Consider the following 23,915-nt stretch of genomic DNA (forward strand, 5'->3'; position numbering starts at 1 on the left):
ATGTGTGGAGGATAGGAAAAGTACATAAGGGTATACCTTCATTCTCAGTGATGCAGTAGTGGCATGGTCCTCCAAGAAATAACCAATTATTACTCTAAGTACAACTGAAGCCGAATATGTGGCGGCAGAAGCTTGCTCTTGTCAATTAATATGGATGAAAATAGTGTTGGGAAAAATTGGCTACGAAGGAAGCAACAACCCTGTTATTTTCTGTGATAACAACTCAACAATCAAGCTATCAAAAAATCCGGTAATGCACGGCAAAAGCAAACACATCGATGTAAGGTTCCACTTCCTACGTGAGCTGGTGAATGAAGGAGCTGTTCAGTTAAGGTTTTGTAGCATGCAGCAGCAGGTTGCAGATATATTTACCAAGCCACTCGGCACAAGAATCTTCCAGGGACTCAAAAAGAAGCTAGGAGTATGTGATGCACCAAAGTTAAACTGAATTGGACAATTAAGTTTAGGAGGAGATGTTAAGATTAGTATTTAGATATTTATTTAAATAAAATTAGGTATTGCAGAATATTAGTATGTGTCAGCTTATTGTTAGCTATTTTATTGCTTAGTCAAAATCAGTTCCTAGATTTTAGGAAGGAATAAACTGCTCTACATGTAATGGGTTGTTAGGGAGATCGTGTGATATTGTGTAAGCCTATTTATTGGCCTTTTCTTATTCAATCAAGTAAGTTTTCCAGCATTTGATTCTAACACAGGTTTCAGTTTGGACTGAATCTCTTAGAGATGTGCAGTAATTCTTCCACCGCTTAGGGGGTCTTCACTTTTACTTTTTCGGGAGGCTGCACTTTGATTTGAAGCCATTGTGCAAAGGTAACATAATGACTGCAGCCATGATACCAACATGGGTTTGCGGACAACATCATCAGAATCAGCCACTTGTGAATACAACTCATTCAAAGCTATGTTCTGTGCATCTTGTGGTAACTTGGTAATCAACTGTGCCAATAGTTGCATCAAGTTGGGTAGGACCTGAACATATAGACTTGCATGATTGTGTAAATTCAAAAACAATATTTATTCTTTAATCTATATAACCCTGACACGTCGGTTGAAGGCATGCTCGACACATATAGGATATCAAAACATGTGGTTACTTTCAATCACTTCTATTTTCTTAAATTATTACTCGCATCCACATGTCAATATCGTGTCTGGTATTCATGTTTGTGTCAATGTCTAATAGTATTTAATGCAAATGGAGTATGGACTACAAACAGGTTACAAGAAACGATTAAGAAGCATTTAACGTCAAATGGATAAATTTTTAAAGTAAGACCTTACTTGAATATCAACAAGGAAAACTAGACGTAAAAGCAGGTCCAATAATTTCTTGCTAGGTTCTGGCTCTCCTTGCCACTGCTTCCACGCATCAGCCTCGTGAGTGAAGACTTCAGAACAAAGCTGACTCGCTTTTTCAACAAGACTATGAATGCAATAAAAAGTGGCAGGGCTTCCAGCAGGAAGATGTTGGACCATTCCTACAACTCCGGATGTCATTTCCTCAAAAGGAGTAATGCCAGGATATCCCTATATTCAAAATACAATATCATATAAAAACGTATTCAAAATTATCAGTCTCACATATTAAAGACCAAGGTCTTTGGTATGATAATTACCGATAAGGATACTTGTATGTAATGAAAAACGAGATTCTCCTTCAAAGAGACTCCATCGTTTTTTTTCAGATTCTTTCCCCATAGACATAAATGCAATGAAGACGGAATGAAAAGCTCGAGATACTTTTCCAATCGGATGTTCCATATATCCAGTTTTTTAAAATAAGGAAGCACATTTTTTATCGATTATAAACAAAATACTACAGGTATAAATTTTTACGAAAGCCTGCAACGAAACTATTTTATGAAAAAATCAAGCAAAACTAAATATGCACTTGGTTGATATAGGATACAAGAACATAGTTGGAGCTACCATGTCTCCGAAGACTGGGGCAGGCAAACACCCGATCAAATTTGGAATGACCCGTAGGTAAAACAAAACACGAGTTGTTTGCACTTCATCCTTAGACCATAAGTATTTGGTTTTCTAGTCTAGAAGCAAGGTAGTTAAAATCATGATTTTACACTATGTCGGGAAGGGGAAGTAAAATAGTAAATCGTCAAAATATAACACCAATAGTAAAACTATACAAAATTCTAAAACTCATTTTTATGCATATATATATAGACAGAGAGAAAAAACCTAAAATCACTTGAAATACTTGACTAAATTTATTTTCATAAGCATAGCTCACAATTAAGATAATTAAAACCTTAAGTCACACTTCAAATACTTATATAAATTTATTCATAAGCATAATCGCATAAACGTTTGAAAGATCGATTCTACTTGATTCCAAAAAAGTAGGATTATGGATATAGTCATAATCGTTGAGGGAAGACATAATCACACAATCATGAGCTTTTACTTTTCAAATCGGGATTTTAACTACCATGTCTAGAAGAATAGAGAATCTTATAAAGTGGAAATCCAAGATAAAAGCAATTCAAATAAAAACACAAAATTGAATAAATCATACATGGCCCATTTGTCAAGTCACCATAAGAGGGTATGGAGTTCACAAAAAACGTACAAGCATGCTCATTCTTGTTAACACTTGCAATAACCTTGCGAATTGTCTCCATGGCAAGCGTACATGGCGAAAATGTTCCAGGCAAGAAAACGATACTAGTATCTTCAACGAGATGTCAGTTTGTATTTCTTGATCAAATTTCGAGCTCAATTTATGCTTTGTTACAGCTAGCGCAAAGACTACAACCATAAGGAAAGCATATTCCGCAATTTGTGCTTGTGGATCAGCGACATGGAGGGAGGTTTGGGAATTGACTAGGGTTTGGAGATGTTGGTGATGGTGCTGATTGAATGAAGAGATTTGAAGCGTGTTTCAGAGTTCAGACCAAGCTTGGATGATGGATTTTGCAGAGGAGGTGGTGGATTGGGAGGTGAATTTGTTGGGGGTGAGGTGTAGGAGGAATTTGTCTAAGAACAAAGTGTCTGGGTTTCTTAACATCTTCTTCTTCTCCATGTTGTCAATGGCGAAATCGCGGTGCAAAGTGAAGTTCTGGTGTCGTTCAAATTTCAAGGAAATTTTTAAAAGGTTAAATATGTTTTTATCCAATAAAATTATCAAATTTTATTTTTGTCCTTATTAAAAAATGACATGTTTGGGTCTTTATAAAATTATTATGCACGTAGTTTTTGTAACACCCTTCTAAACCCCGCGGCAAATTAAATAAAGTTATTCAGAGTACATGAAATAAGGGTGCCACAATTTCAAAATAAATTAAAACATCATTCAGTCATGTCATGCATTCACTGAGGCAATTCTTATTAATAAAAAACAATTCATGTCAACACAGCGGAAATAGTTCAACAGATTAAGTTTAACATTTTCAAACCAATCCTTCAACATAAAAACAAAACTAGAGTTATCAAAACTTAAACTCTAAACGTTCGCGTCCCCAGTGTTACAACTATCAGAGCATGACACCTGACGCTAACCAAACAACTGACTCATGAGCTAATCCTCACCGAGTCGAATAGCCGCTATCCTCAATCTGAAAATGACAACATGTAAGGGTGAGTCTTCATCATAATTAACAAATGTTATAAGGCTATAAGGCAATAACACATCATAGCTGTATTGTTCACCCAATTGTTTCACAAACAGACATTCAGACAAGTTTCATCATCACAAAGCAATCAACCAACATCATCAATATTTATAACACTGGAATGCATCCAATCATGTTATAAAAGTCATGCATATGAATGCAACTGACACTATGCATGTGGTACCAACATCATCAAATGGGAATAACCCATGACCGATCCAACATCATCAAGATACGGCCCTGCCGGCACAGATTCCACACAATGGGAATCATGCCCTTCACTGATCCAACACACCCTTATGGATACAGTATCACCAATGAACATGAATGAATGCAAACATATATGAACATACTTATACCATCGTCAAGTCTATGAGTAACATCGTCAAAATACCCATTTCATCATAATCATCATCATCATCAAGCATGTTTACATATATATGCATCATTCAATCACAATCACATCATTAATCATCACATAGATTATTTAATAAGGTTCGTTTAGCTCAAAACGGCACGCGAAACGGACCAACGGATCAAAAGTTATGCATTTTACAAAATTCTGCATTTCTCAAAAACCTTCAGTGGTAATCGGTTACCCAAAGGCCAGTAACCGGTTACCCTGACTCACGAAACACATCCCCTGGTTTTTGTATGGGTAATCGGTTACCCTGCTTTCAGTAACCGATTACTGACTTCCAGAAAATACATCCCCCTGTTTTTTGTATGGGTAATCGGTTACCCTGCTTTCAGTAACCGATTACCGACTCCCAGCCAGCAATATTTCCCTTTTTACACTGCAGTAATCGGTTATCCTGCTCCCAGTAACCGGTTACTGCGTACCTGCAACCCCAAATTCTGCAGAAAACAGCATTCCAACCATTTCCAACTCATTCCAATTACACCAATTCGAACAATAGGAAATGAAATGCACACATACCACGAAATACACATCACAATACATCAATTACACATCAAACAAAGCCATGATCACACAATATCATAGATTTCATACACAAGATCAATTATCATACAATTTGATTCAATCCCTAAACCTATCATATGACTCAATTGACCCGAATCCTACATCTATTCAATATTATTAACCCCTAACCCGATAATAGATGATAATCAGAGAAGTCCCCCCTTACCTTAGTCAAATCCTTGAGTGGGTCTTCTCCCTCTTGGTTCTCTTTCACGTTCTTCAGCTCCTCTTCTCACAACTTCTTGTTTTTCACGTTCTAACTCTTTTCCTCTTGTTTTTCCTTATTTCATGAAAACATAAAATTAGAGATGGGCTCCTTTACACTTACACCCCCATATTACTAATTCCACCATAAGGCCCAACAACTTAACATTTTATATTTCTTTCCACATAATTCCAATAAAATGCTAATCCAAATTAATTAATTTAAAATTAATTTAAACTAATTAAATTAGAAATTTTGGGATGTTACAGTTTTAATCTCTAATTTAAATTGATGTATATGTTTGAATGCTAACTTTACATATATATTTAGAACGTTATAAAAAGTTACTGAAAAAAATAGAATTCAAAATTTAATTTCTAAATCGATATTTACATTACTTTTATCATTATATTTTGAAATTTCAAAATAAAATTTATTGATAGGATATTTGTTGAGATTACTTGATTTAGAACATGTTCGTTTTATTTTGGCAAGACTATAATGGTTAAGTCAATTAGAAATCATTAAAGGTAAGGTATAATGAAATTAGAAACTTATTTACTATTTCAAAGTTTGATTACCTGATTAGCAAGTTAACAAAAGCACTATGATTTAAGCCAACTTATTAAATTGATTGTTTGATCACCGTCAGTAATCAAGTTTTGATTTATTTTGAACAAGTGAAAAGAGGTAAAAATAGAGTTCAAAACCACAAAGCCAATTGAAAATCACAGCAAGCGAGTTGAATTACAAGTTAAAATTCGTTTAAAATTTAATGTCAGCAACTTGCATTGAACTTACATTGCAACTTGATTTAAGTTGCACATAACATCATACATTACACAAGGTTCTCACACCAAAAAAGCCAAAACAATTAATACAAAAACAATTTGAGATGGAAAACAAGATAAGTTGAATCTGATTGAATATTGTGCTTTCATTGAATTATAGTTGGGTTACAATTTACATTTACAACAACAGTAATAGTAGTTTTTACAGCAAATTACAACAAATTATTGCACATGATTATCAATCACACTTTTGTTCACACAATTTCCCCAGGAAAATCATGGATACCATTCACTGTAACAGAATCACGAGCCTTACACACCTCAATAAAATTCACATGTTTCTCACTCAGAGGAAAATATTTGAATCTCACCATAACATATTTTCATAGCTCACACATTTGCTTACATGATTTACTAATACAAATCTCACTCTCTTTTACACACTTCAAACTCTCACATGCTCACCAAATTTTAACCTAACTACCTCGTGTATGTGTATATAGGCTTAAATGCATTTTTGGTCCCTGTAAGTTAACGAATTTTTGATTTTCGTCCCTGTAAGTTTTTTTAGGTCTGAGTCCCTATATATCTTACTTTTTGATTGCAGTCTAGTCCTTAAAGCCAAAATCTGTAGGTTTCCTGCGAATTTTGATTTTAGGGACTAAAACGAACGCGGAAGTGAAATATAGGGACTCAAACCAAAAAAAAAACTTATAGAGACGAAAATCAAAAACTCGCTAACTTGCAGGGACCAAAAGTGCATTTAAGCCATATATATATATATATATATATATATATATATATATATATATATATATATATATATATATATATATATATATATATATATATATATATATATATATATATATATATATAAGGCATATCATATGAGAATGACATATTTATATGAGAATATGAGAATGAATCTGAACCATTGGATTTTAAAATAAATGGTGAAGATTATGGGTGAATCTTTTTTTTCTCTCTCTTACTTCATTTATTTCAAGATACAGGAGAGAGAAAAAAAAGATTCACTCATAATCTCCACCATTTATTTTAAAATCCAATGGTTCAGATTCATTCTCACATTCTCATATAAATATGTCATTCTCATATGATATGCCCTATATATATATATATATATATATATATATATATATATATATATATATATATATATATATATATATATATATATATATATATATATATATATATATATATATATATATATATATATATATATATATATATATATATATATATATAGAGAGAGAGAGAGAGAGAGAGACACACACACACCACACCACACATAAACCAATCACACAATACAAAGTAGTCATAATTCCCTTGTAATAATCCTTAAATTCGTAACCACTATCTCCAAGACTTTCACAATCCTTCACTAAAAAAACTTCGAACAACCCTGAAGTAGTAGCTATCAAAATTACCTCAAAATTCTTGAATCTACAACACTCCCGTCAAACTCCGTCAACTCAAAACATAATAAGTTCATAAGAAGAAAGACTATAAATAGAATAATAGAAACGATAAAAGGGGGAAACATCGTCGTACCTGACGATACATCTGTCGCACAGGAACTTTAACTCTTCTTTGGAGTCCGCCTTTGGTAGTTTTTTGTTGTTTCATTGTGAATTTGTGTGTAACCCTCTTATATGCGTTGGTAACTCCTTAGAATCGGTTGATTCATGTGTTTCAAAGGTTTGTTTTTTATTAAGGCCGATTCGGTATTATGTGTTGTTTTATGTTGATTTCGAGCACAGATTTATAATTAGAAGGGAAATTAAGGAGGGGTTTTGCATTTGGATTTTTTAGTTTTGCTAGGCGGATGAGGACGAACGTTCAAGGTGTTCTTCGCCCACTGTAACGCCCTAAACCCCACAATGCAATTAGCGCGTAATTTAATTACAAATACAACCTTATAGGGTGTCACAGACATAAAAAAGTAAAAGTTGCATAAAATATTCTTTAAAAATTATGTGATTATTTTCCACCACGATGATCATAACCAAAAACGCAAAACCTATATTGAACAAAATCATAAAAACCTTTTATGACAATGACTGTTATTTAAAATATTGATACTCCTACAAGAATTCAAAAGATGTGTGTTTTGATTTAGATAGTTTTGTTTTAGATTTATAGTTGTCTTTGTTGAAGATTTAGTTATTTAAATTTTTACAATCGTCAATTAAAAAACTTTATCATTAAAATTTAAGAAAAGATTATGGAGATAATATATGCAAGATAATTAAGATATGTTTAATGAAAGCTTTCCTCACTCAGATATCAATATAGTTGAGAGTTATTCTGAGGAAGGTTACATGCTCTAAAAATGAGTTCTCATATATTATCATTTATTCTTATATATATATATATATATATATATATATATATATATATATATATATATATATATATATATATATATATATATATATATATATATATATATATATATATATATATATATATATATATATATATAAATAAATAGGGGACGACTCAAGTGATAACACTTGGTTATTATGAGAAATGAGAACAATGAATCACGACCATTAAATTTTGATTTTGTTCATTTTAGTGAACTGGATTAGTTTCTCTTTCTATCTTGATTTAAAATAAATATTAAGGATCATAGAAAGAGAAATCAATCCAGTCCATTAAAATGAACAAAATCAAAATTTAATGGTCGTGATTCATTGTTCTCATCTCTCATAATAACCAAATGTTCTCACTTGAGTCGTTCCTATATATATATATATATATATATATATATATATATATATATATATATATATATATATATATATATATATATATATATATATATATATATATATATATATATATATATATCATGCAGCTACACACTATTTTCACATCCTCTTCATTCAACTACTTACTATTGTCAATTTTTTTATTCAACTACTCATTATTATCATATCTTTTTCATACAATCACACTTTACTATCACGTCTTATTCCTACAATAATACATTAATATCACATCTTTTTTATTGAATCACTTATCACATCTTCTTTGTTCAAACCACCTAAGTATCATCATATCTTCTTCCACGTCTTATTCCTACAATAATACATTAATATCACATCTTTTTTATTGAATCACTTATCACATCTTCTTTGTTCAAACCACCTAAGTATCATCATATCTTCTTCCAACCTTATAAATACACTTCTCATTTTTTTCACATACTACACTCTTTTATCATTTTTCTTACTCATATTTCTCATACTCTTTTTTTCTTCTTATTTTATTTAAATTGACACTATAGATAAGATAGAATCCTAGAGAAACAAAATAAAACATAAAAGTATTTATAATTTTTAGAAATTATGTATCTTTAATATATATATATATATATATATATATATATATATATATATATATATATATATATATATATATATATATATATATATATATATATATATTATTTTTATTTTCATCAACTTCATGTTTTATATTTTGTATTTACTTGTTTATTTATACTATTGTCGTTTTTATTTATTTACATATGTTTATATTATCGGTAATTTAATTATAGTATTATCATTTTTATCTTATTTTTATTATTATTATATAATTCTCAATTTATGTATAGTAATGTTGTTTTTATATACTAATTTATTTATATAGTGAATTTATTTATTTATAGTTCATTTTCAATTAATTATTTATTTATATTAATTTTATTATTTATATCATTGTCAATTTATTTATAGTAATGTTATTTTTATATACTAATTAATTTATATAGTGAACTTATTTATTTATTTATTTATTTATTGGAATAACGAATTTATTTATTTAAATATTGTCATTTTCAACTAATTGTTTGTTTATTTATATTATGTATATAATTGTCAATTTAATTGTGAGACATTAATTGAAATTTGAATTTAGATTGTATTTTTAAAGGTTTTGAGAGTGATGTTAATACGAAAATTTTGGGTTTTTGAAGCCATACTCATTGATTTCTATAAAAAGTTTCTAACTTTTTAAATGGAAACCCTTCCATAACAACCAGTTTATTTGTGTGTCAAGTTATCTTAAGTCTATACATCTTAATTGTATATGTTGTGAGAAATTAAATGATGTAAAAGGTAAAAGAGATGTCAAGTGTTTTTGAGTATTTTTTTTACTTAACTTTTTGAATGTTTTCACATGATACACCATGGATACTCTTCCTTGGAGATTCATTAATATGAATAGTGTGGAATGGTGGAAATCAGTTGAAAAAAACACTTTAGAAGCAATCACATATCTTAATCAACTGTCTGAAGGAGTTTTATTAGACGTTTTATCACATGCTCGTAGTAAATCTATCTTATATGGCTGCATTCACTTGTTACATGTACTCTTAATATATGAAAATGGAGTCCAAATTTGTATAATTTTAAGTTGTTTGATGAGTTCGTCAACTCTTTTATTACCCAATGGGGATGGTTCCCGGTCAAATATTTGGCATTCCGGAGTCAGGTTTTGCTAAATCGAAACTTAAAATTAGATCATTGTTTCCCAAAAAAAATTCTTTTCATATATAAAAGCTTCAAATTTTACATGTAAACACATATTATTCAGTATCATTCACAAGGTTTCCTTTGGTAATTATAAGCGTAAATCTTTTGTAATTTTTCCTCGTTACAAGCAAGACGAGAGTGGTCGAATTTGAATTTTTTGCCATGCCTATAAATGCCTCACATTTAGGTACACATTATCCTGATATTAAAATCTCTCACTTGTAGTCGTAACCAACTTAAATGTTAGAGTGTTTGCAGGTATTTCACTGCTATTAAAGTGGAGCCAAAGGATACTTAAAATTTTCATCTTAATTAAATATAAGATCTTAGTCGGTAGAAAAATTACCTATAGTTTTTAAAAATTAATTTTTAACATTTTTAAATTAAATAAATAAATTGCAATATTAAAATAATTTAAAAGTAATTAAATAAAATTTAAACAAATTAAAATAAAATAACTAAATAATCCATTTCAATTTTTTGTTTCTAAAAATTGTGAGTAAATAGGTCTATTGGGCTCTCTCATAATCTGAATCTTATTCTGGTTGTTCGGACTTCGGAAGGCTCGCACTCTCCTTGTTTCTTCTCTTCCCAATTACCAAGGCAAATGAATGTTAAATATTTCTACGGATCTTCCTCAATCCCCTTGGTCGTAAGTTCAGAAGTGCCTGAATGATATCCTGTACATCACCTCCATTATTCTCCTCTGCCAATCCAATATTGACTGAACCAATGTACTTTCTGGGACACCTTCTGGCCATATTGGAATGAAAACGTACACCGTGAACTTTTTCTTGGCTTCAAGCTTACTCTTAATTTTAAGTGAAAGATCCTTTGGGATTACATGAAAAGCACAAATGTCTTCAGGCTTGATATCGTCACCACTCCAAGAAAAAAAACTTCCAAGGAAATACTGATTTTCAATATAAATAAAGTTCTTTGTGCGTCAAATAGCCTTAATATATCTTGAATGCTACGACCGATGATATTATCCTTACCACTCACAAGATCGGTTCTTGAAGCATCTTTCGGAGTCTTCGGGAACCCGAAAGTTGCTCCACCATCAATAGATCTAAACAACTGAATATTCCATGTATCTTGATCATTAGGAATCATTACTGCTCAAAGATAAAAAAACATCCCAAGCAATCTGTCCTTCAAGACGAGAGTGAATATCATGCCAAAGTTGTAACACTCGGTATTTAGTTAATTATTTAATTAAATACTTTCAAATTATTTCGAATTTAATTATTGAATTTGTGGAGTGTTGAGAATTGTTGACATGAGTTTTTATGATTAATTAGTCGATTAATTAATTGATTGAGTTGTAGAAATAGTATTAAAGAAATACTAGATTTACTATATGGACTTAATTAAGTGACGGTGGTAGTAAAAGGTGGGGTGTGAATGTTAGGCCCAATAGGTTTAATGAAATTAGGTTAAGATAAGAATTAGGTTAATTAGAAGAGAAAAAGTTTTGGGAAATTGGTCATGGGAAGTTGTAGAGAAGAGAGAAAATAGGAGAGAAATTCATTCCCGTTTTTCTTGCAGCAGTCTCACTAAATCGAAGATCCCCGATTCGTTAACCGTTGGATCGTCACCAAATTTTGTGGGTAGGTTCGCAACACCTATAGCTAACTTTTGACCGTTGGGATCTTTAAAATAAGGTCTGAGTTGTGAGATATGATCATCGCACTGTAGCTGCATATTTGGGAAAATTTTCAGCTTTTGATTCTGATTAAAAGAGGCAATGGTTGGGAGCTAAGGCTAGATGGCTTCGATCGATAGAATTGTAGAACAGACTCCGAATACAAGGTAAGGGGTGGGGTTCTAACTCTATAACCGGACTCATGATGAATGATATGTGGGGGTTAATTTTGTAGGAAATTATTCCGGTTTATTTGTGTGTGATTTATGTTGCAAAACAATAATTTTTATGCTATTGTGTCGAATCTTGTTGTTGTTGAATCGATAGTGTAGTTAAATTTGTAGTGCAAAATAATTATTGGAATACTTGGAGATAGGAATATGATGATTGTATGTGGGATTATGGTGTATTTAGTTATCCGGAATTAATTGAAAATTGTAGAGGTAGTTCGTATATGCTAGTAGGTGATTGTGATCGGCTTGTTTTGTGAATTATGATGAGTACGTTGTGTTGTTATTTCTTTGTGATTTCTGAGTGATGTGTATATTGTTGTTGTTTTATGCGAAGTTGCATGATGTTTCAGTGACGATGTATACCTCTATTTATTGGTATAGCGACGATATAGGCTTATGCCTTTTGTGACGATGATGTTGTTGTTGTATGTGTTTGTTGCATTCATATACATATGCATTTTGGCGACGGTCTGGATTGACAAATTAGTGACGAAGGCTTATGCCTTGATGCCTCTGTTAACTGGCAATTGGCGATGGGGGCTGAAGCCCTGGGTACCACATGCATGTGCATTTGTTAGAGTCTCATTATATGTGGCATGAGTGTGATTTAATTGTGACGTGATGTGACTTGAGTTGTTGTTAAATTGTGATAATATGGAGTTGTAATTATAAATTGTTATACTAATGACGTGTTGTGACAGGTATTGTCTGGAAAATGAGAAATAGTTGTTATAACTATTAATATGTTGTTGTTATTGATTTTTGTTAATTATAACTGTTCAGGTTAATTGTTATTATAAATGTAGTCTGAAAGCTGTAACGTGATAATTTCGTATGATTAAATTCTAATATATTGTTTATCATGCGTTTGTTTATATTGGTAGATATCTCACCCTTTCTGAATGATGTTTCCCTACCATGGGAAATTGACAGGTACTCAAGATAGCGGTGGAAGTTTTGAAGTGATTTTATGAAGTCTTTAGTTGCTGTTAGTCGAGTTGGTGTCTTGCTCTGATACGTAGCACTCGGGGGGATAAAATGATTGTTTTAATTATTATTTCTTTTGCTGAATTTTTATATGGTTTTGGTTTAAATTGTAACTTAAAGTTACCGTGCAATGATGCTACGACTTGATTTGAATATTTATGAAGTTTGATGATTCCGCTGTGAATTAATTATTTAATTTGAAACAAAGTGATTTTTGAATAATGATTTAATTGTCCGTTTTAAATTCCTGTGCTATGTATTTATATGAAGGCAAATAAGCCGTAATTATTTTTGAAATGACGAATATGTGATACCTCAAATGAACTTGTTTTGAATTTATACTCTGATTTTTAATTATAATTTCGGGTAGAATTTGGGGTGTTACAAAAGTTCCCTTGGGACTATCTTTTGTGATTGCAACACGGAGAAAATTAAGTTGATGAAAATTATGATGGTGTGTCGTGTCAAGGGTTATGAAAAGCGAGTGGAATGCATTTTTATATCTTCCATCGCAGAGGTAAAGACACCCAACAAAACTAACTATTCTTCGCTTATTTGACCTCCATCAGGTAGTTCACTGTCGATCACCACAATCTTCTAGTGATGGGTAAACATGGTGGAAATTTGTAAATCTTGAACAATGCTTCCACCATCGTCGGTATTGTGGGGGAATAAGACACAATTGAAATTTCCATCGAAGAACTGTGTGGTTTCTTCATCATGAGTAGCCATCAATCCATCCTTTCAACAAACCAATTGATGTTCTATCGTCCCAAACAAGCATCAAAATCCTAACACCTTTACTTGACTTCTTCTTAAGAAGCTCATAACTTTTGCCACTTGAGAATAATATTTTAGGGACAAAATTATTCTGAACATGAGCATCTTAGTAAAGAGATACCTTACATCATTGCCTCTGCAAGAAGACAGTATGGGAAACTCTAGGAAACTTAGCACTTTGAATGCCTCAAGCTCAGCTACGGTCTTTCGTGACTTCAATATTGCAGCTTCACATGAATCTTCAAATGCTCGGTTATCGAATTTTGACAAATTGAACGTGAAGGTCTACCACTATCTGATGTAACAGATCTATGACAACCCTGATGTATACTAACATTGTCACTTCCATATAATATTCTTGACATTAAGGTTTGGAAATGATTTGTAGTATAAGAAAAATGATTCATGTACAAAACTTCAGATCAGATTAGAAATGAAAGTATCGTCAGAAAATCACAGGAAAAAAAAAAAACAGAACTTTTTTTATGTATGTACAATATCCAAATAAACTTTTTTATATATGTACAATATCTAAACAGATTACAGATCCTCCAAACCAAGCAGGGTCCACTTCACTTTTTAGGTATCAATTCATCAATCATGATCAATATCATCAAAAGATTCTTTCTTATTCAATCATTTGCAAAACAAACGAAAAACACATACACATACACTTCAAGTTTCATAAAATAAAAAGTCTAAATTGAAAATCAACAATTGAATCACCATATCTAAATAGGCTAAAAAAAACAATATTATGCTAAACAAATGTCCACCGCCACAATGCTAAGCTTATCAACCTCATAGATGGTAGCATGAAGAGCATGAAGTTATGGAGGAAATGGTTTTACAAAATGGTACAAATATAAAACACTAAACTAAAAATTAAGAAATGATAAGAAAAAATAAAATATAAAAAATTATCTAAGAAATTAAATACTTTTTCATTTGATTTTTAATGATTTTGATTAACTTAACAATAGATAATAAACTAAAGACTTGAACACAACTCATTTTCCATTTACATAAGTTAAACAAATTGTATAAATCAATAATTTTCAAAACCATTGTGATAGAACCAGCCGTAACCATATTTGTTTCAAATAAGAAATTGCAAATAGAAACAGTTCCAAAGATGTAAATATAAATTGGTTTGTTTCAATCCAATATGAAGCCATAAAGTGTTGCATTTAACAGCATAGCGATGCCCACACTGGCACATACAATCATGACAATGATAGATTTTGTCTCAATATCAAGAAGCAAGCAAAAGATTATATATCAAACATAATCTGACAATCATATATCCTATCACGTTTCTTAGCTCCTCAAGCAACATTATTTGTTCTAGCTGCCATTAGGATAATATGATCAAGCAGAAACTATTACCACTGAAAATAAATAGAAACATGAAATATTAATAAATAGTTGCATGTTTGGTTATATACACAAGTGCATTCAATACACCATTTTAAGAATGTCAAAAATGATGTATATATCTGAATCCTTTATGTAGTAAAATCCATTATGGAGTTTACGTGAACAATGTCTCCTCAATGCTTAATATTGTAAGTTGAGAAATAAGCACAAGGTTGGGATCATAAAAAATAGTGTAATAGCTACTATTTGGTAAACTAAGAGGAATAGATAAAACCTACTAACACCGTGTTACCCTAAGATTTTGTATGGACAGAAAATAAAAAGATACCCAGCTGGTGACTTTAGAAGTTAAGGGAGGAGGCTTGCGAATAGAGGCGTTTTCAAGAAATTAAGGCTCACATGGAAAGTATACGGAAGAGATGTCGAAGACACGTGCAAGTCGAATCGACTGAAGTAGATATCATATAAAATAGTCGAAAGAAACCCTGTCGGCCACAAAGGCTTCTATTTTACTTAGCAGAAAATTTATACGTTTGCATCCCTGGCAAGCGTCAGCGTCGAAACCAATAGCGGTTGAGCCTTGAAGAAACTGGCGGGAAGTTTCAAAATTCAAAATCTAAGGGTGGTTATTTCAAGGAATCATGCCTTGCAGGCGCCAAAGACATGGAAAAATCTCATGGAGCAGTTGCCATTTTGCTTCATTATCAGCCGTAGATTAATTTAGGCAGTTATCTTATATACTACTATAAATAAGTCATTTTTGTGTAAAACTAGTGTGTTCGTTGGTATACTCAAATTACTCGCTCACTCTGCCCAATTTCCGACTGTAGGAAAGAAAGAGTTGCTGAGTGCTTGATGTACGTGAGTCACCACCATCATTTCAATGCATAACTTTTACTTTTCAGTCATTTATCTTGACATTTTTACTTATGTTTTGCCTATTGATCAACATTCATTTTATACTTTCACGCTCATAAAAAAGTCATTTGCACTTTATTTCGTTTAGAAGAGAGTTTAAATCTAACATTCTCTGTCGGTCACAAGTCACCACAGTAAGTCAGGATCTTAACGTCTAGATTCGTTTGTATTATTAGACATAGGGTTGTCCCTGTCGGTCACGAGTCACCTGACAGTCAAACCTAGTATTGTATGGAAAACTGTTGCATTGGTCTCAGCCTTAGAAAACTGTTTCTTAGGCCATTTCCATAGACAGAGATAGTGCAACCCCAAAAATCTTAGCACTTGTCTTAAGATCAAAGATCAACTGGTCGATCTTGCGAGTAACTCTTAGTTTTAGGACTTTGGGAGGACCAGCGGTTGTTTACCAATTTCCATAGTAAACACACTGATATAAATAAAAGCAATATGCAAAGAATATACATATACAAAACAAACTTGATTAAAAATATATATGCATACAATACAAAACAAAAACAGCCAAATTGTAATCAAACTAAAAATGTATTATATCACTCCTATCATATTTGGAATTCCTAAATTTGCGTATAATCCGATCCTTGAGTATGACCACTCGCCGAAGCTTACAATTATGGCAGCGAAATTTAACAAATCGGTCACCAATGTGATTATGAGATAGGTTAATCTTGCGGAGATTGGGAAGTTCCAATAATGGATCATTATCATCTACCTCAAAATCTCGATTACAACGAAGAAGGGGATAACTGGGATTGAGTTCTTCAGCAAAGGAAAAAAATCAGCGATGAAGAATAAATCATTCTTTTCTACACGAACCATTTTGTAACAAGTGCAAAATTTCAAAATTTTCATGGTTTTGGCCAAAGCTATCAACCCATTAGAACGAATATGAATGGGTCTAGTGGAGAGATTGAGCGATTTGATGTTGTGTAAAGGGAAAGTAGAGATTAGAGTTAGAGTATTGTCTAGTTCTTATATGGTTTTGGAAATCGACTTTGCCTTTGAATTTGTTGGAACCATCATTCTTTTTCCATGACTCATCCTGCAAAACTTGGATCAAATCTTGAACTCGTTTCCTTTCGACAATCCTAATCTCATGCGCTTCCAACGAACCAACCAAACCTTTCAGTTTTAGGGTTTGAAGTTGATTGGATTCTTGAATAGCTACGATAACGTGATCAAACTGAGAGGTTAACGTACGAATTACCTTCTCAACTATGATCTTATCAATTAGGGTTTCACCATATCCCTTCATGAGATGAACGAGTTTCTACACCTTTAACACATATTATGCAATCTTTTTGTCTTCTCCCGTCAATAACAATTCATATTGTCGATGGAAGGTCTACAACTTGACAACCTTAAATTTCTCACCTCATTCGTAATACTTGACCATAATATCCCATGACTCATTCGCCGTTTTAGCATGAAAGATTCTATCGAAGTTAATAGCATCGACCGCCGTCTGAATGCAATAAGCAACCTTGCAATCTTTCTTGTTGACTTCATTGTAGGCAGTTTTCAGTGCTTCGATAGCATTTGCAGCTAGCGCGGGAATGTCGTCGGTAACTGTAACACCCCTTTTATACCCCAAAATAAATAAGCATATAATCAGAGAATAAGCATGCATATAATTCAAAAGGGCGTCACATCGACGTTTTCAAAAACTAAAAGCTTTTAAAAACCGACAGTATTTATCTACAATATACAATACACCTGGTCATTCCAAATAACACCTAAATATTTAACTACAATTCACACAGAATATGCATTCACAGCGGAAAGTACTAAAAATACTCATGTATTTCATAAAAAGATTCATGTCCCATACCATGATCATATCTCAATAAGCATCTCAACATAAAATAAACCATAATCATAATATTCATAATATTTGGCTTAAAGCCTCTCAAACGACAAGTAGGCAAATAAACAGATTCACAAGTTATAACATAATACATAACCAAATAGAAAACACGAGCTCAACACGCCTAGTCTACCCAGTGTTACATGACCAGAGCATCGACTCACTACCTAATCTCCAATAACTCAGAAGAAATCTCTGGCTAAGTCTCACATAAGCTACTAAACGCCAGAACCTGCATGTCGCCAAACGAGGGCAACATTAAAACAGAAGGGTGAGAATACAAATCATTATGAAGAAAGTATAATATGATACAATGATTCAATCAACAGTTATAGGAATTCATCACACTTGTATAACCATGTAAATAATACTAACTAACATTTATTTCACATGTTACAAGCATACATCAAAACTCAAGGAGTATAATATTAAATTTCAATACTATATTCCCAAATAATACACATAACTATAATTATCACATAATAATCATATATTTTACCAAGTCATGTGTCTAAACATCACCAAATCCAATTATCACATCTCATGTACACATAACAATCACATAAATGCATATATTCAAACATCTCATAGCCTCAATGTGACTCAATGCATGTGGTACCCAATGTGGACCCAAAGTTCCACCGCTTCCGATTCATATAGAATCTAGCCACGCTTCAGATCCGAACAAGATCAAAGCCACCAAATGTAAACATATAGTTTACCGCTTTCCGAATTCACTCTAGAATCCAAGCCGCTTCCGATCCGGACAAGATCAAAGCCACTACGCATGTTTCCAATTAAGGATCAATGTAATCTACGTCTATTTCCATTCAAGGATCACCGTCTAATACCATGTGAACCCACAGTTTCACCGCTTCCACAATGAAGCCGACTATGCCATGAATGAATGTACAATTACCAACCAACTATGCAATTAAGATTATCTCATCAATCTTAACTTGCCGCATACCCATAATAATTCAACTCTATGAATTATATATCAAATTGTACACAACATTCACAACGCATTGATATCAATCCACATAATAGAAACAATATTCAATTATGATTCACAAAATACAATTAACATTAGTAAATCATACTATCTCATGTTAATTCATATTTCCAACAAAATATAAGAATATACTTCCAACCAAGTATCAATTCATTAGTATTTAGCCAAAATACAATTACGGTCAACTTTCCGAAATACCGCAAGTTACCGACAACCAAATAATCAATTCAATATCTATTACATTCCAATCAATTATACTTATTGAAATTAATTTAACTATCAAGTAAATCAACTAATTAATAATTACACTACATTAGTTCCAAGTTACTAATTCATTTTCTATTCCAAAACCAATATTTAATATAAAAAATATTCAAATCCACACTATTTCGGTCCGTTTGTAAATATCACATTTTCTACAAAATAACACTACCATGTTTATCTACTAATTAAACTTAGCTACCACGTAAATTTTCATTAAATTCCAGACAACTAATTATACCGCTTATTTTCGCTATTCGGTTAAACGGAACTGTTTTACATTTCATTTTGTTTTCTAACTGCTATTGTTACGCAATTCAATATACTATTCATGTTTCTATTATATGCATTTCCAATTTCTATTATATAATGCAATTAATATGCTGTTGTAACTAGGATAGATAACTACTTCATTTTTCAATTTCCATCACATATAGATTGTATTCATGAAGGAACCATGAAGGAAAAACAAATGTATCACTACAGTGAGTGAAAAAAAAACAAATATATTGTATTCATGTTCTCATGGAATGTGCTATGGTATTACAAACATGTTAAATAAGCTACCATGAAGGAACCTAAGCATAGCTACAGTAATGAACATAAAAGAAAACAACTCCGTAAATGAACATGGAACATAGCTACAGTACATGGCTAATTTATCCCATTGCATCTCGCTACAGTAAGTAGAAAACGAAAAATAGGAACACACATTCTGCACAATTATCGTACAGTGTCTTATTCAATTGATATAGTATCAATATATGTCCATTAGTGATTTTCAATCATCCCCTAATTTCATCAATGTATCAATTTCTAATATCCAAACTTTTTTCTAACATCAATTTTTTCATGGATTTCAACCAACAATAAACTTAATCATATTAATCTATCCATTGACCCAATCATACTAACCCATAATAATAAGGATTCTCCCCCTTACCTTGAATCAATCTCCTTCTATCTTCTAGTTTCTCCTCAAATCCTCTTCTCTTCTCCTCTAGCCTCTTTTTCTTCTTTTTCCCTCAAATGAGTTATAACCTCTAAAATCCTATTTTCCTTACTATCTCTATTTTTAATGGGCTTAACCTGCAATCAATTTCATATTTTATTTCTACTACTTAGGCCCAATTAGTTATATCTATCTAATAACTTAATTAACTCATTAAACCCAATAAACACAATTATACACAAAATTAATTAATTATTATATCTCATAACAATTAAATAATTATTTAACACACCAAATAAAATAAAATAATATAATAAAATAAATATGGATAAAATCCTCTAATAACTCAATGTCTCATATTTCAGGTCTAATCTTAATTACTCGGAAAATTCCCAAAACGCTAAATATTAACTCATTAATATTTCTAATACTAAAAATATTAAAATTTTCGATTAAATATTGATCCGCTATCCCGAACTAATACCGACTAAATCGTCCCAAAACGCGAAAATTTCAATAAACATCAGAAATGACTAAATTAAGAAAATAATTATTAAAAACACCAAATAATATAATTACTAATGTAATTAATAAAAATATTAATAAAAATCGGGATGTTACAGTAACCACTTATAGGGTATCATGGAAGCCAAACAAGGATTGCGTCTATTTTCTCCATTGGATCCAATTTTTGCCGTCAAGTATTGGAAGAGAATTCAGAATGTCATTAGTACCATTCATCTTTGCAACGATTAATTCACGTTCTCTGGAAACACGATATTTGACGTGAAGTTCTTGAAAACCCAATCAAGAACAATAACCGGAAGCTCTGGATACCAATTTGTTAGAGCGTGAGACACTTTTTGTGAGGAGAGAATAAATGAAATAATGATTATATAATTGAATTGATTGTACAAATAATGATACAAACTCTGACTATTTATATACGACTCAGATTGGGCTAGAGTTTACACAACTTATATTATATTTAATATTATTAGATTAAACTATATTTGATATTATATCAATAATATATTAATCCCAATAATATCTCAACATTTGTGATAATTTTTATTAGTTTACGTTACCATCTATTATTTTTAAATGTGAGTTTGTCCAAATCGACCCATTTGTGTAGCAGATGGTTATTTTACCCTACTCAAAATGATCTATGTGAATCGAATATTTTTCTAAATATTATTTGACCTTAATTTAAATATTTTTCTAAATATTATTCGACCCTAATTCTCATTTAAAGTAAAAAAAAGTAAAAAAAAAAAAAAGTATAGTCAAATCATACCTTAGTTAAAAAGCATTTTAAGTGTTCAATTCATACCTAGATTAAATATTTGCTACTAATCAATTAGATAAATTTAAAATATTTTGGATATTTTCTAGCATTGGAAATAATTATTATAATAATTTATTAAATTATTTTGTCATCATTTTTCAAGCACAACTGAATAATGGAAGTCATAATCAACATTATAATTTTTTGAAAATTAACTTCCTCTCACTTTTGAAAAGTTTAAAATTTTTGTAATCAAATTTTTTCATCTTGAACCTTTATTTTTATTTCTGATCTTAATAATGAGATATTTTTAATTAGTTCAACCACTATTCTATTAATAATAACTTGAGAATGAAATGTCACACTTAAAAGTACTTGAGAAAGTGGATAATTATTTCATTGAGAATAATGATTCCTTCCTCTGTCTCGAAATAACTTTTATAGTTGACATTTTCAGAAAATGTGATGAATGGAAGAGAGAAAATAACACTTTTACTAAATTATTCTTATTTGTTATTTGTGTATTCTTATTATTATTATTATTATTATTATTATTATTATTATTATTATTATTATTATTATTATTATTATTATTATTATTATTATTAATACAATGTGAGAGAAATAGTAAATTAGGAGTATTAATTGGAGGTAAAATAGAAAGATAAAAACTAAATTGGATCGGAAACTAAAAATGATACTTATTTTGGTACAAATAATTTTACAATAAATATTTATCATAAATATTTATTTTGCTGCATAAATATTTTACAGTTATTTATCAACAAATTTTTACACTTATTCTACTACATAAATATTTGTCATAAGAGAAAAAAATTCATACACCGACAGTGTAAAATAATTTTACAATAAATATTTATCATAAATATTTATTTTGCTGCATAAATATTTTACAGTTATTTATCAAAAAAAAATTTACACTTATTCTACTACATAAATATTTGTCATAAGAGAAAAAAATTCATACACTGGCAGTGTAAAATAATTTTACACTGTTAACCAATCACAACCTTGTATCAGAATAAAGTATATTTTAATTTAAAAGTTCTTTTAATGACAGTGCACTTTATTTGTTTTTTATTGAATGACAATGTAAAATAATTTTACACTGTCAGTGCATATAAATTAAACTCTTGTCATAAACTGAGAACAAATACTTTTTATCAATAATATGAAAAAAAACAATATTTTACAAAAATAAACAAAAGCATGAGATAACTATTTGAACCAATGAAAATATTTATTTTAAATTTATAAAATATAATTTAAATAATTAAATATTTATTTTGGGAAATAATTATTATGTACTAAGTGTAAAATTTCTTTGTGTAATTGAATTAAATTCCCTATTTTAACATTATAAGTTTACTATTAATTGAATATATTATTTAACTTATATTTTGTTCAAATTAATATTACAACAATGTTAACCACAAATATATTTGCCTTTGCCTAGTTAAAATGATAGTACCATCCATGCTAAAAATTGTTCTGGACTGGGCCAAAATTCGGCTCAATCTACTTTCGGCCCCCTTAACCTTGAGGTCCAAACCATCTCATGGCCCATGAAGGGCAAAGACTGCTCGTCTACTCTCTGCTCGGCATGGGTGCTCCCCACGAACTGTCTGGCGCCCGACATAGGTGCTCCCCGCGAATTGTCTGGCGCCCGACATAGGTGCTCCCCGTGAACATCCTCTCTGCCGAGGACCCTTCTCCTCGTAGGGTTCTTTCACATCCAACCCCCCGAATAATGCGGAGTCCACGTGGTCCCTAAAAGACCGCGTCTCCCGTACACTTCGGAGTGGTTGACTAGGACGGAGGGCATTCACGCACCTCCGATATTTCCGCCCAAGAAACCCGACAGTCTCCTAATTGGGCCTGGGCATCCAGTCCAGTAGCGAGATCATAATACCCTCTTTCACTAGAGGGTCAGGTATTCAAATTCTTCTAACCTTTAGCTCGTACTCGCACTGGCACTCCTTTGCTCGTCTTCTTACTTTAGCGTTGGAGTACCATGCAGGTACACTCCCCCTTCACTTCTCAAAAACCCAACTCCAAACAAGTCTTGACGATCCTTCTGATCAGGTACGATAAAAAATAAACTAATAATTTGAATTTGAAATTATAAATTTTGTTGGGTAGAGAGGATAATTAGTAGTAGAGTCGTAAACTTCTACTTTTAAAAAAAGTACTTTGTCTCAAATTTTTTTTTACCAACAATGTAGGTTTTTTAAAAAAGAAAAGATTATTCGTTAAAAATAAATCGAACCCACTCTTACGTTGCGAGCAATTTTAAGAATGTCGTGTCGTGCATGCTTACGTCAAGTGAAATTAAAAGG

The 23,915-nt window shown here is 31.3% G+C and overlaps 1 protein-coding gene and 1 pseudogene across 1 annotated transcript; both read right to left on the minus strand.

Annotated features, from left to right (window-relative positions):
- Nucleotides 1-738: 738 nt before the first annotated feature.
- LOC131602710 (uncharacterized) lies at nt 739-2,051 on the minus strand. The gene is made up of 2 exons (XM_058874881.1): nt 1,303-2,051; nt 739-990 (listed from the first exon to the last, which is right to left on the minus strand). The coding sequence occupies exons 1-2, from the start codon at nt 1,516-1,518 to the stop codon at nt 739-741; spliced, it is 468 nt and encodes a 155-aa protein (XP_058730864.1). The 5' UTR covers nt 1,519-2,051.
- An 8,663-nt stretch (nt 2,052-10,714) lies between these two features.
- LOC131602729 (phospholipase D alpha 1-like) lies at nt 10,715-13,857 on the minus strand (annotated as a pseudogene).
- Nucleotides 13,858-23,915: the final 10,058 nt, after the last annotated feature.

This window comes from Vicia villosa, linkage group LG5 (assembly GCF_029867415.1).
Source record: "Vicia villosa cultivar HV-30 ecotype Madison, WI linkage group LG5, Vvil1.0, whole genome shotgun sequence".
Lineage (NCBI taxonomy): Eukaryota > Viridiplantae > Streptophyta > Magnoliopsida > Fabales > Fabaceae > Vicia > Vicia villosa.